This window comes from Bos indicus, chromosome 17, assembly GCF_029378745.1.
Source record: "Bos indicus isolate NIAB-ARS_2022 breed Sahiwal x Tharparkar chromosome 17, NIAB-ARS_B.indTharparkar_mat_pri_1.0, whole genome shotgun sequence".
Classification (NCBI taxonomy): Eukaryota; Metazoa; Chordata; class Mammalia; order Artiodactyla; family Bovidae; genus Bos; species Bos indicus.
This window is the reverse complement of record NC_091776.1, coordinates 54,888,872-54,906,843: the sequence shown is the minus strand read 5'-3', so window position 1 is coordinate 54,906,843 and position 17,972 is coordinate 54,888,872. Positions and strand designations below refer to the sequence as shown.

The following is a 17,972-nucleotide window of genomic DNA, read 5'->3' as shown; positions in this document are numbered from 1 at the left end:
CAGTCTTCCTCCCACCTAACCCAGCCCGTTTGCCTGTCCAGTCTCCTCTTGTGTCTCCCTGCCTCCTGTCACCCATTCATCCACCACTGTCCTTATCTGGGTATCCAGCACACAAGTCTACAGGCCTGAACCCTTGTTGCCCCTCCCACCTGCTGCTCTCTTCCCATTTCTGATGTCTCTTTACTCAGAGAGACTTTCCTTGATCACCATTGAAATGCAATGTTCTTGTTATTTTTCCTCAGCGTTTTCTCACAAAACTCTGCATGTTTCATAACTATATGCCTTGTTTTTCCTTCACTGCCTGCCTCCCCCTCCCCTAGACCAGAATATATACTCTTTGTGGGCAGGAATCTTGTCTGTCTCAATAACAGCTTCATCCCTGATGCCCAGTGCAGTACCTGGCACACAGGGTGGGCTAACCTGTTTGCTGAATGAATAAAATGGCCAGAAGCAACACCCTTCACAATGAACCTTCCATGCATTCAAGCTGCTTCCTGGCCCACTTTCATAGTATTGTTTTGAAAATCTCATAGAGGATAGGGCTGAAAACCTCAGCCACTCCCAGTGGTAAAACACCTCTGCCACCAGCCCGCCCCCGCCCCCCCCCCCCCCCCCGCCACCCCGGTTACTGCCAGGACTCCCTTTGTCCTCCCTTCTTCTGTGCTGTTACATTAAGCAAAATTTCTCCATTGGCAAATAAATGCTTTTCCCATCAATAACCACAGATGACTAAATCAAACCTTTAGCTGCTGTTCTTATCTCTTAAACAGATCCATGGATTTCCCAACTAATCAGAAGGTGAATCAAAGGCTGCCATTTGAGGTGGGAGATAATCCGGTCAATTCTTAAAGGAGGAGGGACCTGGGTGGGAATTTGCGTATGGCCCCCAAAAAACAAACACTCTTGTAAATAAAGCCGGCCTCCATCCTGTCTCCACAATGCAACTCTTATTGAGTGAGTCAGGTGTTTGGCTGATTAAAAATTGATCCATTTCAAAATCTAATCAACAGAATAGGATTCTTTCATACGTTATCAAGAGAGCTGCTGACATCGAAAACCAAACCTGTTATTAACCCATGAACTCCAGTGACCTGCTGCTTGCCGCTCTGCAGGACCGTAAATTATTCAGTGGTCCAAGACCAGGGCTGGCGAGCCTGATGGATTTAGACGAGGGCGCAGTCCAGTGGGTTCAGGTCGATGGCGTGGCCCCGCCGGTCCCCAGGGGCTGGGTTCCAGACACTCGGGTTTTTCGTATCATGACTGCGAATACATTAGCCCTGTCCACCTGGGCTTTGCCATGGCTGTGCCTTTGACGGAAAAGCCTGTCTCAACTTCCCAAGCAGGGCAGGCAGGCTAGCTCAGGCCTCAGGGAGCTGCAGGGCTGGGGAACGATATTATCCCTAATTCCCAAGTTAATAAATTATTTTCTTTGAACTACAGAAAAGGAAAAAATAAACAAAGACAAGGGGAGCCTGGCTACATTTTGCAAACAGTTAGGAACAGGCAATACAGTCAGTTCAAATATTTTACCTCCTCGTGCAAGGAAGAGCTCTGTTGCAATGGGACTGTTTAAAGGAGGAGATGAAAAAAGCCAGCCATTGGCTGTTTATGTGTCTAGCAGGACCCACAGGGGCCATGGACTCTCTCACCAACTTCTGGATTCTTTGACCTTGAATTAAAGCTTCATTAAGAGCCATATCTTATAAAAACAAGAGCAGAGCAAATAAAGGATTTTTTAAAAGGACACATACCCACACCAAAGTTTCCATATTGCTAAGCAAGCAGGAAATCCAGCGGCAGCAAAGGCTGTACTTGGCGTTATTTGGGGGCCCGTGTTCCACAGTTGACCTGATTAGAAAGGATTTACAAGGGAAAATGTAAGAGTCCCAGGCAGGGCTGGAAGAAGACAGCAAACTGGGAGAAGACATCTGGACCGTCTGACAAAGGAGACTGAGGCCAGTCACTTCCATGAACAAGTAGACCCCCGCAGAGCGTAGACACCATCATGGGCTCCTCGAAGCAGCTGCTGGGAGAACCAGCAAGGCTCTGTGGGCCACGCAGGCAAACAAGGTTCCAATCTCAGCTCTGTATTTCCTGCCTATGTGAGTTTGAGAAAGTGAGTCAACTTCTCACCCACCAAATGGGAATAACAAAACGGCCATGTATTTTAAATCCAGCTATGTATTTTAAGGTAACCTTTATAAGGAAGTGAAAGTCACTCAGTCGTGTCCGACTCTTAGCAACCCCATGGACTATACAGACCATGGAATTCTCCAGGCCAGAATACTGGAGCGGGTAGCCTTTCCCTTCTCCAGTGGATCTTCCCGACCCCTTCAAACCGGGGTCTCCTGCATTGCAGGCAAATTCTTTACCAACTGACCTATCAAGGAAGCCCTTTATAAGGAAGGCACATGGGAATTTCTCAAATGCTCAACAAATGGAATCTGTTGTTTTTGTTGTTAATATTATTGCTATTATTACGCCGGGTGTCAGTAGTGAATCAGCACCCTCCTCAACTGTACTGCTGCTGCTACTGCTAAGTCGCTTCAGCCGTGTCTGACTCTGTGCGACCCCATAGACGGCAGCCCACCAGGCTCCGCCATCCCTGGGATTCTCCAGGCAAGAACACTGGAGTGGGTTGCCATTTCCTTCTCCAATGCATGAAAGTAAAAAGTGAAAGTGAAGTCACTCAGTCGTGTCCGACTCTTCGTGACCCCATGGACTGCAGCCTACCAGGCTCCTCCGTCCATGGGATTTTCCAGGCAAGAGTAATGGAGTGGGTTGCCATTGCCTTCTCCCTCAACTGTACTGCTGCTGCTGCTGCTGCTGCTAAGTCACTTCAGTCGTGTCCAACTCTGTGTGACCCCATAGACGGCAGCCCACCAGGCTCCCCCATCCCTGGGATTCTCCAGGCAAGAACACTGGAGTGGGTTGCCATGAAAGTGAAAAGTGAAAGTGAAGTTGCTCAGTCGTGTCCGACCCTCAGCAACCCCATGGATTGCAGCCTACCAGGCTCCTCCGTCCATGGGATTTTCCAGGCAGGAGTACTGGAGTGGGGTGCCATTGCCTTCTCCGTCAACTGCACTATCCCAGCCCAAATGCTGGACTTTCATATAATGAGCTAATGTAACCTTCCTCTCCAGCACATCAGGCTTAGTGGGAAGCCCAGAAAGTACCTATAAAATGTGTTTAAGCTTGAAGGCCCAGGTCCTGGGTTAAACTTCAAGCCCTGCAACTTGCTGGCTTTCTAACTTTGGGAAAGTGAATTCATCTCTCTAAACTTCAGCTTTCAAAACTTTAAAAAGGTAAGATGTCAGTAATACAGATCTCTTGGAATTCACTTATTAGCGCAGTTCCTGGCAACAGTAAGCCCCGATTAATGCTGATTATCATCATCAGCATTATTCAGACTCAGTTTCCCACTTAATCAAGAGATTATTTTGTTCAGTTACTAGTGAGAATTGAACCTGGCAGGGGCCTCTTGCTGAGTGGTCCTGGGCGAGTCACTCCACCGCTCTGATTCCTGGGTTCCTCACTAGTAAGGGTAAAAAATGACAATATAAATTCCAAAAGACAAGGCCCCCATCTGACTTCATAACAATACTATTCCCTGAGCCTTTAGAACAATGCGCAGACTATAACAAGCACTTAGAAAAAGGAAGAAAAATGAAGCACTAGTTAAACGTATTTGCTTGATGAGTTCTTTTCCAGAAAACATGTGTCCAGCACCAGCTGTCAGCACCAAATGGACATACAAGGAAGGTGAACATCTCCCTCTCCAGAACCAAACTCAAACTCTGAAGACCCCCTTGTTGCTAGCGTAAGCCCCCAGCCTACCCCCGCCTAAGCAGCCTGGACACTTTGGCTCTGTTCCAGAGAGCTCCAGGAGGCCAGAGAGAAGCCGTCTCCCCAGCCAACAAACTCTTACAGACCACCAGGAATCCTCTCTTAAATAATAATATATTTATAAATCTGAGACCCCTTCTGACCTCTTCTCAAAGCAAAAGCATCCTCTGAAGGCCCCAGGATGTGATCATATTGATCTTGTCTGAGCTGTAATTTTCGTGGCTTTGAGTTGAGCAGACAGGGTCGGCCTGCCCAGATGGCTGCGGCCTGGTGGCTCTCGAGTGCCCAACAGCAGCTGGGATGAAAAAGAAATCAGAGCTGTCCTCCAAAGTTGGGGAGAGCAGCTGCTGCACGCCAGGCTGAGGGCAGGGTCAGGAGCTGGTGGCAGACATCTCCTCCTGCCCTCAGACCTGGCCTGGCATCCTCTGAAGGCCCGTGGGGATGGAATGAATGGACCATGAGTCCCTGAGGCTCTGGTCTGGCGGGGCCATGGTGAGGGGTGCAGTTCTGAATCCAGGCCCTGCCCCTTGGCCAGGTCGGACCTTACCTGGACAGATGGTGGAGTCTCAGGAGGCCTGAGGTCTGAGCCCAAGGGGCACTGGTGCCCCCAACAGCGACAGTCAGAATCTAGCAGACACTTGGAGCTGAGACAGGTTTTCAGGCCAGCCAGGCCCGCCCTGCTGCCGGGGCTGCCGTCTACTGTTTACCCGCTGCCTGTTTTCCTCATGACAGGGCTTCCAAGAAGTGCAGACAGAAATCAATGCAGCTGGTCCTGGTGCCCAATCCCCCCACCTTTCTCTCCCGCTGCCAAAGTTCAGCTGGGCTTCCTGTAAAGCTGGGGCAGGCTCTGAGCTGGGCAGCCGGAAGTGGAGACGCCCCCTCAATCCCCTGCCTAGGCTGGAGGCCTCAGGCAGGGGTGTCCCAGGAAAGGTCAGTCAAGGCCAAACCTTTATCTTCCCCTGCAGGAGAAAGCTGACCAGGGCGGGAGCAGCAAGGAAGTTTTTGCTGCCCCACCTTCCTTTCACATAGCACATCAGAAATATCATTGAGCAGGAGTTTACCCTAAAGTCTAGGTTCTGAGTCACCTGGGGCCTTGGTTAAAAATTCAGATGCAACCCAGCCTTGGGGACTCGGTTTCAAGAGATGTAGGGTGGGGCCAGGATTCTGCACTTTAACAAGCCCCCAGGTGATTCAGTTGAGAAGCCAAGTTTGGGAAACCTTATCTGTGTGCAAAGATGCAGCTTCCAGAATGCTAATCACTGGGATGCTCAAAAGAGAAAAGACCCGAAATTAAAGAGGATAGCTAGATAAAAAACAGGACACCGGATCAATTTGAATTCAGATAAACAACAATTTTTTAAAGTATAAAAACATCAAATATTGCACAGGATATACTTTTAAAAATACTTGTTTATGTTGCATCAGGTCTTTGCTGGGGCATGCGGGATCTGCTCCGTGGCGTGCAGGCTCCAGAGCACGTGGGCTCTGTAGTTGGCGGCACGTGGGTTTAGTTGCCCCACAGCATGTGGGCTCTTAGTTCCTCAGTTCAATTCAGTTGCTCAGTCGTGTCCGACTCTTTGCGACCCATGAATTGCAGCACGCCAGGCCTCCCTGTCCATCACCAACACCCGGAGTTCACTCAAAGTCATGTCCATAGAGTCGGTGATGCCATCCAGCCATCTCATCCTCTGTCGTCCCCTCTTCCTCCTGCCCCAATCCCTCCCAGCATCAGAGTCTTTTCCAATGAGTCAGCTCTTTGCATGAGGTGGCCAAAGTACTGGAGTTTCAGCTTTAGCATCATTCCTTCCAAAGAACACTCCTCAACCAGGACTCAAACCCACTTCCCCTGTTCTGGAAGGCAGATTCTTAACCATCGGACCACCAGGAAAGTCCCTGCACAGGGTATACCCGGTACCGTGTGTTCGTGCTCAATCATGTTCGACTCTTTGCGACCTCATGGACTGTAGCCCGTCAGGTTCCTCTGTCCATGGAATTTTTCAGGCAAGAATACTGGAGGGGGTTGCCATTTCCTCTTCCAGGGGACCTTCCTGACCGAGAGATTGAATCCATATCTCCTGCACTGGCAGGCAGATTTTTTACCACTGTGTCACCCTGGAAGCCCTGTACAGGATATACTTGATTAAAAATTAATTGTTTATCTGAAATTAAAATGTAACTAAGTATTACCATTTTTTAGTTTTTGCAAAATCTGGCAACCCAAACTGAAAACCATTTACCATTCCACACCAAAGAACTGACATAAACCACAGCTCATCCGCACAAGGGAATATTTATAGCCACTAAATGGATAGCAGTCATCAACACAGCACTCGCCACGTGCCAGGCCCTCTTCCACCTGCCTCACATTAATGAATTAGTGTAATCTTCCAACAAGAGGCCAGTATTATTGTTCCTGTTTGACAAAAGAGGAAACTGAGGCACAAAGAGGTGAAGTCACTCAGTCAAAGCCACATGGCTAGAGAGAGGCAGAGCCAGGGACTAAACAAAAGTTAGATTCCAGAGGTAAGTACAGATTTAATCATCTTACTGTTCTCTAATGGAAAAATAAATAATAAAAGATACAAAAGACTTAACTCATGCAATCTATTATAAGGTGGAATAATACTTATACCTGATTTCATTACATAAAATTTATATATTAATTATAATACAGGTATTAGAAATGGTTAGGTCACATGCAGCAGGCAGAAGTATAAACTGAAACAACCACTTTGGGGAAAATGCTGGCATATACTATACTGAAGCTATGCAAATAATTCCCTGTAAGCCAACAATCCATTCCTTGATATAAACTTTGGGTCTCCACCAGAGGCAATTTTGCCTACCCTTGAGGGGACACTGGGTACCCTTTTGATTGTCACAACTTGGGGAATGCTACTGGCACCTAGTGGGCAGAGGCCAGGGATGCTACTAAGCATCCTCCAATGCCCAGGACAGCCCCCACCACAAAGAATCATCCAGACCTGCATGTCAACTGTGTCAAGATCTAGAAATTTGATTTACACTCAAGAAAAACACGTGTACCAGTTCAACCAAGAGAGACACTCAGGCACCAACGTTCCTACAAGAGCTGTTAGTAGGAGCCCCAAATTGGAAGCCACCCAAATGCCCATCAACAGGAGAATGGATGAATAAATTGTGGTCTCCTCATACAATGGAATGCTAGATGAGAAGGAGAATGAATGAGCTGCAGCCACACACAACAATGCGGATGAATCTCAAGAACATAGTGTTAGTGAAAGAAGCCATACAGAAAAGAGCGCCTGCTGGGTGATCCTTTCACATGAAGTTCACAAACAGGGAAAACCAACACGTGCTGTTAGGAGTCAGGATGGCTCACCCTGGGACATGGCTGGCAGTGGCTGGGGGCGCTAGATGGGGCTTCTGGGGCAGGGGACAGGGAAGTTCCATTTCTTAATCTGAGTGATGGTTCCATGTTTGTGACAAGTCATTGAGCTGAACATGTATGACCCATGTCCTTTTCTGTATGTTTGGTATAAAAAACAAAATCTAAGGAAATCATGATACAGATTTATCTCAGAAACAGGTGATTTTCATTTTCTTCTTTTTGCTTATGTGTTCTTCCTACAATTTCCACATTGAACATACTTTTTTTTTTTTTTAATAAATGAGTAGGTCAACAGCATATGCTGTTTATTCATCAGAAATTTGCTGACCCCTGCCATGTGCCATCCTCAGCATGGGGCCCTTGGGGTGGCAGTGGGGGGAGGTGGGAAGGGGCCTCTTTGCCCTCAAGGAGCTCACAGTCGTGGTGAGGGCAGGGAGCAGATGGAACTATAACCCAGGTCTGGGCCACAGCCAGCCAGCAGTTGGGTATTTCATCTGTCCAGCCCAGCGTTTTAAACAATTTGAAACCCCTGCCGCAGGGCCAGATATCCCCAGCTGTCTGGCACTCCTGCTCCCCTACCAAACTTCCTCCTGCTTACCCGGGGCTGAACCCATCACTGATGTTACCTGCCCGCCCCCATGCTCATGGAAGTTTGCCATTCCCCGAATTAGATACTGCAATCAGCACTGTACTAGGACAGAATGATGGACGAGGAAACAAAAATGTACAGGGGTAAAGCGGCTGGGGGAAGAGTGTCAGGGGACTTGCTTTTGACAGGAACACAGACTCAGTAAGAACAAAATTTGCTGTTGTTCAGTCACTATGTTGTGTCTCTTTGCGACCCCATGGACTACAGCATGCCAGGCTCCTCTGTCCTCTACCATCTCCCAGGGCTTGCTCAAACTCAAGTCCATTGAGTCAGTGATGCCATCTAACCATCTCATCCTCTGCCACCCCCTTCTCCTTTTGCCTTCAATTATTTCCCAGCATCAGGGTCTTTTCCAATGAATTGACTCTTGGCATCAGGTGGCCAAAGTATTGGAGCTTCAGCATCAGTCCTTCCAATGAATATTCAGGGTTGATCTCCTTTAGGATTGATTGGTTTGATCTCCTTGCAGTCCAGGGGACTCTCATGAGTCTTCTCCAGCACCACAACTCAAAAGCACCAATTCTTCAGCACTCAGACTTCTTTAAGATCCAACTCTCACATCTCTACATGACTACTGGAAAAACCATCACTACATAAATAAATCAAGTTTTATTTTGACCAACTTTGGGGTAGAGGGGCTATAAACCAGGAAGTCTTAAAGAGTGATGATGGGCCATCAGGGAGGGTCAGCCAGGGTGAATCTGGAGAGGTGCGCAGCACTGAACTTCATTGAGTACTTGCTACGTGCCAGGCAGCACACAAGGGAGTGCTTTACCTGTAGTGTCTTCACTAAACCCAGTGACCCCACTGGACAGATGGGAAAACTGAGGCTCAGAGAATTGATGAGGTTGGCTCAGTGAGGATAGCAGAGCTGAGATACAAACTCAGACCAGGCCTGACTCTAGAGCTAATTCTTTTTTTTTTGAGGGGGGCAGGGGTGAAATAGAAAAGGATAGCTTTACTACTCTGCCAGGCAAAGAGGGGCACAGCAGGCTCCTGCCTTGAAAAACTGTATGTCCCCACCAGAGCTACATTCTTAAACATGAGATTCCCCCCTCCTCTCCCATAGGAGAGCCACGATGCCATGTCAGCACCCCTTCTCCTCTCCTCTCAGGGGTCTGCCCGGAGCTACCAGACCCCCGAGGAGGCACACAAGTTAGGAGAGAAGGGGACAGAGTTGAACCAGGAAAGGCAGAGCAGGTGAGCTACGAAGCACTGCTGCAGGGCCCTGCTGGGAACGCAGTGGAAAATACCAGCTGCTCCAACCAGCATCGCCTTTAATCTCTTCAGAAAATGGATGCTGCTCCTGGGTCCCCAGAGAGCCTAAAGTTCGGGCTGAAGGCTTTCTGGAAAAAAAGCTGTTGCCAGTGTCTTCAGTCACCCCGGGTGACGTCTGACACTCCACCGCGGCACTGGCTGACAAGCGTCTTCAAAGGACAGAAATCGGCAGCTTTGCGGTCTTTTCATACAGATGTCATTCACCCACAGGAAGCGCTCTCCCCGTGCATTGTGAGAGTTATTTTGGTTTAAGGAAGCCAACCCAAGAGCAAATCCAAGAAAGAAATCAAAGGAAGGGGGGGAAAAAGAGCAACTCTGGCAAAAATGAGAAAAAGTGGCATTTGGGTAAAATGCACACAAAACAATCTTTTTCAAGATGATCTTTTTTGAGATCAAGGATGAGGGGGGAGAACTGTGCTGAATGTCAGCAGGTGTGGTGGGCTTAGGAAGATGTATGTATGGGACTTTGTGGGAGTCTGTGGGCCACGTTTAAAGAGTAAGCAAAATCCGTTCTCAATGAGCCAGACTTGCTGGGCTTACATGTGACTATCGAGGAGGGAAGGTGACTTGTGCCTGCTAGGGGGTCCCCAGGGGATTCTCTGAAGAGAGTCTGTGACCCGGTGGAAGGAACAGCCTACATCTACTGATGCTCCACCTGGGAGCTTATCTCTCTGGGTAGTTTACTGACACAACCATGGCTGGGGCGCTGCCCAGCCCCTCCCCAAAAGTTCCTGCAGAAAAACCCTGCAGTCAGTGCAATTCTGCCCAGAGCTGTGTCCAGGTACACCGTGTGGCCTCCCTGTTCGCTCCTCCTCTGCGTGATGTTTTTCAAACAACAGGGAACATCCTGCACCACCGGGCAGGTCAGCACCAGGCCGGGTGGCAGATGTGGCACAGGTCTGGTTCACCTTGTAGAAATCTGGCCATGGAGAATGGAGTGGCCAAGAGTTCCCAGAACATCGCATAGGCAGAACTGTTTTGAAGGGTATTTCTGGTTGTTGGCGGCAGAAATTAAGTCAAAGAGCGTAACATTCCCATCTCCCCCAAAATCCAAAAAACAAACAAAAAACACGAAGTGGGCTCCTGTAATCAAACTACTAAGAGACAGAGAAGGTGGCCTCTGGGACGATTCAACCAGAGTCTGTCTCTCTCCATATCCTGACTCAGCCTCTCCTTACGGGCTGGCTTCATTCTGTCCCCATGAGGCTGTTGACAATCCTGGCTACAGGCAGCTCTAGGCTTCCTTCCTTCTAGCAGCTCAGCTAGAGAGAAAATAGAGACTCCCCTCTCTGCTTCAGTTGAAAAATCCGGGGGGCACTCTTTGATTAGCCCAGCTTGAGTCATGTGACATACCCCTGAGTAGTGACCAGTCACCTTAGTCAGGGGGGATAGAGTATTCTGATTGGCAGCTCCCCCTCCTCTCCAGATTGAGTCACATGACTGAGGGGAGGAGGCAAGAAACAAGAAGAAGGTCATCACAGGAATGGGGAGCAGCCAGGCAGATACCCCAAGGTGTACCTGCTGCATGCTGAGCAGTGATGCCTGACTGCTGCCTGATTTTGTCATGTCAATGAGCACCTGACTGGCCTCTCCCCAGCATGACTTCTAGTCCATTATCATGAGAGACAGACTCACGACAGCCATGTGGATCACAAACACTGGGCCAAAATCCACTGGACACTCACAAGGTACCAAGTGCTCTGCCAAGTGCCTTCCATGAATAATCTCATTTGATTCTTACAGCAACCCTCTGTCAACCCATTTTACGGTCAGAGAAGCTGATGCTCAGAGAGGCAAAGAACCTCGCCCAGGATCACACACACAGCTTGTAAGAGGCAGAGCTGGTTGTTGAAACTGACTCTGGTAGATTTCAAAGCTAGTGTTCTTTTTTTAAAATTGAAGTATAGTTGATTTACAATGTTGTTAATTTCCACTGTACAATAAAGTGATTGTTATACATATATATACCTTAAAAAAATCTTTCCCACTATGGCTTATCACAGGATATTGAATATAGTTTCCTGTGCTTTATCCTTGTTGTTTCTCCATTCTCTGTATAATAGTTTGCATCTGCTAATCCCAAATGTCCAATCCATCCTTCTGCCCCTTCTCCTCTCCCTTGGCAACAAGTCTGTTCTCTATGTCTGTGAATCTTTTTCTGTTTCATTTGGGTCATATTTGAGATTCCACATATAAGTGATATCATATGGTACTTGTCTTCCTCTTTCTTACTTCACTTGGTAAGATAATCTCGAGGTCCATCTGTGTTGCTACCAATGGCATTATTTCATTCTTCTTTATGACTCAGTAGTGTGTCCTTGTATATATGTACCACATCTTCTTAATCCATTCATCAGCAGATGGACATTTAGGTTATTTCTATGTCTTGGCTATTTTAAACAGTGCTACAATGAACACTGGGGTGCATGTATCTTTTTGAATCAAAGTTGTGTCCAGATATATGCCCAGAAGTGGGACTGCAGGATCATACAGCAACTCTATTTTTTTTTTTTTTTTTTGAGGATCCTCCATACTGTTTTCCACAGTGATGTAACAATTTATATTTCCACCAACACCATTGAGAGTTCCCTTTTCTCCACACCCTATCTAACATTTATTTGCAGACTTTTTAATGATGGCCATTCTGACTGGTGTGAGAGAGTACCTCATTCAGTTCAGTTGCTCAGTCGTGCTTCACTCTTTGTGACCCCATAGACTGCAGCATACCAGGCTTCCTGTCCTTCACCAACTCCCAGAGCTTGCTCAAATTCATATCCGTCAAGTCAGTGATGCCATCCAACCATCTCATCCTCTGTCGTCCCCTTCTCCTCCTGCCTTCAATCTTTCCCAGCATCAGGGTCTTTTCAAATGAGTCAGCTCTTTGCAGCAGGTGGCCAAAGTATTGGAGTTTCAGCTTCAGCATCAGTCCTTCCAATGTATATTCAGGACTGATTTCCTTTAGAATGGACTGGTTGGATCTCCTTGCAGTCCAGGGACTCTCAAGAGTCTGCTCTAACACCACAGTTCAAAAGCATCAGTTCTTCAGCACTCAGCTTTCTTTACAGTCCAACTCTCACATCCATACATGACCACTGGAAAAACTATAGCTCTGACTAGACGGACCTTTGTTAGCAAAGTAATGTCTCTGCTCTTTAATATGCTGTCTAGGTTGGTCATAGCTTTTCTTCCAAGGAGCAAGTGTCTTTTAATTTCATGGCTACAGCCACCATCTGCAGTGATTTTGGAGCCCCCAAAAATAAAGTCTGTCACTGTTTCCATTGTTTCCCCATCTATTTGCCAAGAAGTGATGGGACCAGATGCCATGATCTTAATTTTCTGAACGTTGAGCTTTAAGCTAACTTTTTCACTCTCCTCTTTCACTTTCATCAAGAGGCTCTTTAGTTCTTCTTCACTTTCTGCCATAAGGGTGGTATCATCTGCATATCTGAGGTTATTGATATTTCTCCCGATAATTACCTCACTGTAATTTTTTAAAAATGTTTATTTATTTGGCTGCCACGAAGTGATGGGACCTGATGCCATGATCTTAGTTTTCTGAATGTTGAGCTTTAAGCCAACTTTTTCACTCTCCTCTTTCACTTTCATCAAGAGGCTCTTTAGTTCTTCTTCACTTTTTGCCATAAGGTTGGTGTCATCTGCATATCTGAGGTTATTGATATTTCTCCTGGCATTCTTGATTCCAGCTTGTGCTTCATCAAGCCCAGTGTTTCTCATGATGTACTTACTCTGCATATAAGTTAAATAAGCAGGGTGACAACATACAGCCTTGACGTACTCCTTTTCCTATTTGGAACCAGTCTGTTGTTCCATACTTTGGCCACCTGATGCGAAGAGCTGACTCATTTGAAAAGACCCTGATGCTGGGAAAGATTGAGGGCAGGAGAAGGGGATGATAGAGGATGAGATGGTTGGATGGCATCACCGACTCAATGGACATGGGCTTGGGTGGACTGCGGGAGTTGGTGATGGACAGGGAGGCCTGACGTGCTGTGGTTCATGGGGTTGCAGGGTTTCAGACACGACTGAGCGACTGAACTGAACTGAACTGATTTGGCTGCATCTTAGTTGTGGTAAGCTGGCTCTTCGTTGCAGTGTGCAGGGTTTTCTCTAGTTGCAGCACACGGGCTCTAGAGCACTTGGGCTCCGGAGTTGTGGCGCACAGGCTTAGTGGCCCTTGCACCAGATGGGATCCTGGCTCCCTGACCAGGGATCAAATCCACATCCCCTGCATTGTAAAGCGGATTCTTAACCACTGGACCACCAGGGAAGTCCCAACCTCACTGCAGTTTTTATTTGCATTTCTCTAATAATTCAAAGTTAGCATTCTTAATACTGACCCCATTCTGACCCTCAGAGAAAAACACTTAAAAGAGTCAAGCTCCCATAAAGAACCACAAGGGGACAGAAGCAGGCCCCCAGGTACAATGACCACAGAATGACCCTCTAGCACAGAGATACTTGTCACCTGTACAGAGCTGAACCCCCTTCCATCACTCACCCAGGACCTGCCACCAGTGGGTGATCAACAAATATTGGCTGAACTGGATCCAAACCCTGGAAAAAGTTAGGATGGAGAGGCTCCCCAGGGGATGTTTGGCCTCTGGTCTCTGTGACCAGAGAGTGATTCTCCCTGTGACCACGGAGTGATAAAGTGGGCCTTGAGTCCAGGGCAAGTGACAAGTGTCAGATCACCTGAGAAGCAGAGGCACTGCCAGACGTTCTAAAGAAGGATCCCAGAGGAGAAACTCAATCTTCCACGACACTGGAAGGACTTCGTGTCTAGTAACATGGAGACAAGATAACCTGAAATGCTCACACTACAAAATATCCAGAAATAATGGCTGAAACATACCAACACCCCTTTAGATATATAGGTCAGCTCAGTGAGAAAGTTAAGAGAAATTCTCAAGGGCCAAAGCTAAAGAGGAAACTGAAAGTCAGACTGCTAAGTATGTGAACTAACACTGCAGTGCCCCTGACAACGAAAGGGTGGGACAGGTGCCCATTTTAGTCCCTAGATCTTCACCCTCAGTGAGAGTGGGTCAGAACACATCTATCCACTAACGCAGAAAGAAGAGAACAATGGGATTTGATCTGTCGTGACCCTGTTTCTAGATTAGAAAACCAAAAAAGCAGTTTTCCCTGGTAATTCATAACCAAAGATCTGCCCTCAAACAGGTTTACAGGTCAGTTTTATACTACCCTTCAAGTTTTCAGACTTGTGTACACCAGCATCAGCTGGACACACAGATTTCCGGGCTCTACCCCCAGAATTCCTAATTCAGAAGATCAGGGATGGGACCAAGAATTTTCATGTCTAAGTTCTCAGATGCTTTTGGTCCAAGGACCACACTTGGAGAACCATTGCTGTCAATGAAGCAATTAATACACAAAAGTAATTTCCCTCTAGTAATACCCCTGGACACTAAGCAAAAGTGAATACAAAATCTCTAGAGCAGGAGTGAGCCAACTATGACCCTCAGGGCCAAATCCCACCCGCCTGCAGGCCAAATCCAGCCACATCCATTCAGTTACTTATTTCTGGTTGCTTCTGTTGCACAACAGCAGAGCTGAGTTGTTGCATCAGAACCCACAATATTAAGCATATTTGTTACCTGGCCTTTTACAGAAAAAGCTGGCCAACTTCTACTCTAGAGGTAACCAAGGCCACACAAAATTCCCAGAGATTCAATTCTCCTAAAGATGAGCTTAAAATCCAAAATTACAATATACACAGGGAAACAGTCTACTATATGTGAGAATAAATAGACACAACTAGCAGAATCAGATATAAGAACTTCAGATAAAGGAATTGTAATATACAGATTATAAATGTAACCAAGGGGCAGAGCTTGCATTTAGCAACTCTGAGGTCAATCAAGTGTGAGATCCACTGTGTGCCAGGCTTTGGGCCAAGTGTTTTTACATGGTCCAAATCCTTTTCACATGAAGAACTCCACATCAAGTATGAGACTGAGGCTCAAAAATGTTTCTTCATCTTCCTAACTTTATACAGCAAATATGAAACAGAGCCAGGATGAAACCTAGGCTTTGGCCAAAACCCAGTTCTAGAAGGTTCTAGAGCATCTGACTCACTTGGTGATCCACAGTAGGGGCTGGAAGCTCATAACTTGCAGTACCCAGCTAAATATGGAGAACCCAACAATCTCCTGAAACTACATGCAAAATGCTATGTGTCTCAATCAACAGTGTTCCTGAAGAGAGGATACATAGCTTTCATCAGATTCTCAAAGCCGAAGAACCCCACAGATAGACAGATCCAAATGCAAACCTTCTTGCCACACCACACCAGAACCCTGTTAATAACTAACATTTCTCGTGCATGATGTTAAGCACCATTTGAAATTTGTAAGAATATGCTTGTTTAAATCCCACACAATCCTTTGAGGAAGTACTTTTTACCATCCCCATTTTACAGATGAGAAAACTGAGGCTCAGAAGGGTCAAGTAACTTGCCTGGGGTCCCACAATTAACAAGTGGCAGAACAGGAACCTCAGAGTAGAACCCACTCACCTGCACGCTTTAACTCCTGCCTCCTGCTGCATGTAGTAAGCAGCCATCCAGTTCTGAAACCAATTACTTATCCATACAAGTTTGGAGGGCCTGGGGTCTTTCCTATCTACCCTGGAGCCATTTCTACATGCACAATAAACATGAGGGTACTTCTACTCTCATTTCAGAGCAAAGCTCCCTCCCAATTCCAATCTTCATGTCCAGAAAAAAATTTTAAGGCCAGCCAGACATGAATAGGACACTTCTCGGGGTGTGAGCATTATCCTGTCCCCCACCACCTTGCCCGGCGCCAGCCCAGACACCAACTACCTACTTGGCTGCTGCTTTGCTCATCTCCAGCGTAAACACACATTTACCCAATTTTTCAGAATGAGCAATATTTACTCAACAGCCCAGAATGGCTCATATGGAACTATTAAACCCCATTGCCTCAGTCTGCAGCTTGGAGTGCGATAATGAATCAGTATTTTGGAGTGATTACGATGCTAATAAGAATGTGTGAGGCACAGAATATCACTATGCAGGGGCAACCGCCAAATCCCCTGGACTCCCTGCCTCCGAATCTCTCATTCGGGAATTGCACCATTCCGGAGACCAGCCTGCCTGGGAACCTCCAGCCCCCGAGGCGGGCCATGCTTGAGTTACTGGAACACAAAGCAGATGGAAAACAGAAGCCTACCATTTTGCAGAGGGCGGGCCCCGCTATGCCAGCCCTCATCAGAAATGTGGGGAGTGACGGTGCCCACCTCCTGACAGCCCCAAAGGCCCCAGAGCTCCCTATTCTGGAAGGACGTTGAGTTTCAGCACAGCATTTCACACACTCAAACATGCACAAATATTGGAGAAAAAAATACTTGTTCCCTCAGGCTGCATGCCTGAAGCAATGTTGGATCTGGTGGATTTTTTTTTTCTTTTGGATCTTTCTCTTTTCACAAGCCCCTAGGTAAATATAAGTGGCAAAAAGAAAGCATATATTTGAATGTGGTGAGGCCTCTCCTGCTCCTCTCCCCATCTGCCCAGAAAAATCACTCTATTCCTGTCTCTGCCTTGACCTGTTCCATCCTGTACACTGATATTTTCTGGATGCCTGGAAAGGCCAGGCATGCACTTTCCAGCCAGGGGAGAGTGGTGGATGCAGCTGAGTCTCCTTATCTAGGCACTCCCCCCACCCCGGCCCCGAGGCCCTTAAACCCCTCCAATTCTCCTCTTTCACCCCTCCAATGCCCACTTCACCCAGTCACAGTTACCCTCTGTTTCAGAATAAAGACCTCAGCAGGGTCTACGAGCCCCATTTGAGTCAATCCTGTCTACCCCACTTCAGCCACACTTCTCAGAACCAGAGGTATGTCTTCCCACCCGAGGACCTTTGCCTGTGTCGCTCCCTTCTTCTGCCTGGATGACCGCGGCCCCTCTTCACTTGGCTAACTCAGGAGTCCTTCCTTAACTTCCGGATTAAATCTGTTATACAGTATCATCATTCCTAGATCATTTCCTCCAAAGCCTTTTACAGGGTTTGCAATTTCATATATGTGTGATTATTTGATTAATGTCAGTCTCTTGAGGGATTTCACTTCTAAGCACCGTAGAGACCAACAGTGCCATCAGGGCAGACAGCATGTCAGTGCTGATCACCAGGGCATCACAAGGGCATAGCCTGGACCTGGCACATAGTAGGTGCTGGATAAACAAAGATGACTGATTGACTGCGTGAATAAATTCCTGCACCCCAGCCCCTCCCATACTACTTCCTTTGGCTGTTTCTTCACTGAGCTAGACCTCATAGCTTTTCAAGCCTTTTCTACAAGGCCCTGTCTTATCTACTGCAAAGTGTCACGTTCACATTACAAGCACCAAATAAATATTTAATCACAATAAAATGTTTGTGGATCCTCAACCAGAACAGCCCAGTACCCTTTCCTTGGTTTGGCTGAGCGTTGAAAGTGTTTGTGTGTGTGTGTGTGTGTACATCTATATTTCTACAGCAGAGTCTTCAACAGAAACATACACACCAGCACAGGCAGAAAAATACATACACGTGAACGTGTCCATCACATTCATCTGAAAAGGGTTAAGTGAGAAGCCCCTGCACGCTGGCACAAGTGCTGGAGGAAGAAGAGGGTACCAAACAGACTTGCTATGGGCTGCACACGAGCTTGCTCTGTGTTAGTCCTCAGTTAAATGCTTCCAGGCCAATTCACTGATCTAATCCAACCATACTTCCTGAGAGAGGCTTTGAGGCTCTGAGAGACAGAGAAGCTGAGGCACAGAGGAGA

The 17,972-nt window shown here is 47.1% G+C and overlaps 1 protein-coding gene across 6 annotated transcripts in view; it reads right to left on the bottom strand.

Moving 5' to 3' along the window:
• CUX2 (cut like homeobox 2) overlaps positions 1-17,972 on the bottom strand; it is a 277,570-nt gene that overhangs the window by 231,911 nt on the left and 27,687 nt on the right. The window contains exons 1-2 of one of the 6 annotated variants that reach the window (XM_070769550.1): positions 4,394-16,863; positions 1,752-1,848 (exon numbers count right to left, since the gene is read on the bottom strand). The exons of 2 other annotated variants lie outside the window; for them this stretch is intronic. In XM_070769550.1, the coding sequence (XP_070625651.1) occupies positions 1,752-1,769 (18 nt within the window). In that variant the 5' untranslated portion in view covers positions 1,770-1,848; positions 4,394-16,863. Of the gene's footprint in view, positions 1-1,751; positions 16,865-17,972 lie in introns of those variants that run through there. 3 more of the 6 variants (XM_070769548.1, XM_070769547.1, XM_070769551.1) reach the window with 3 other exon arrangements.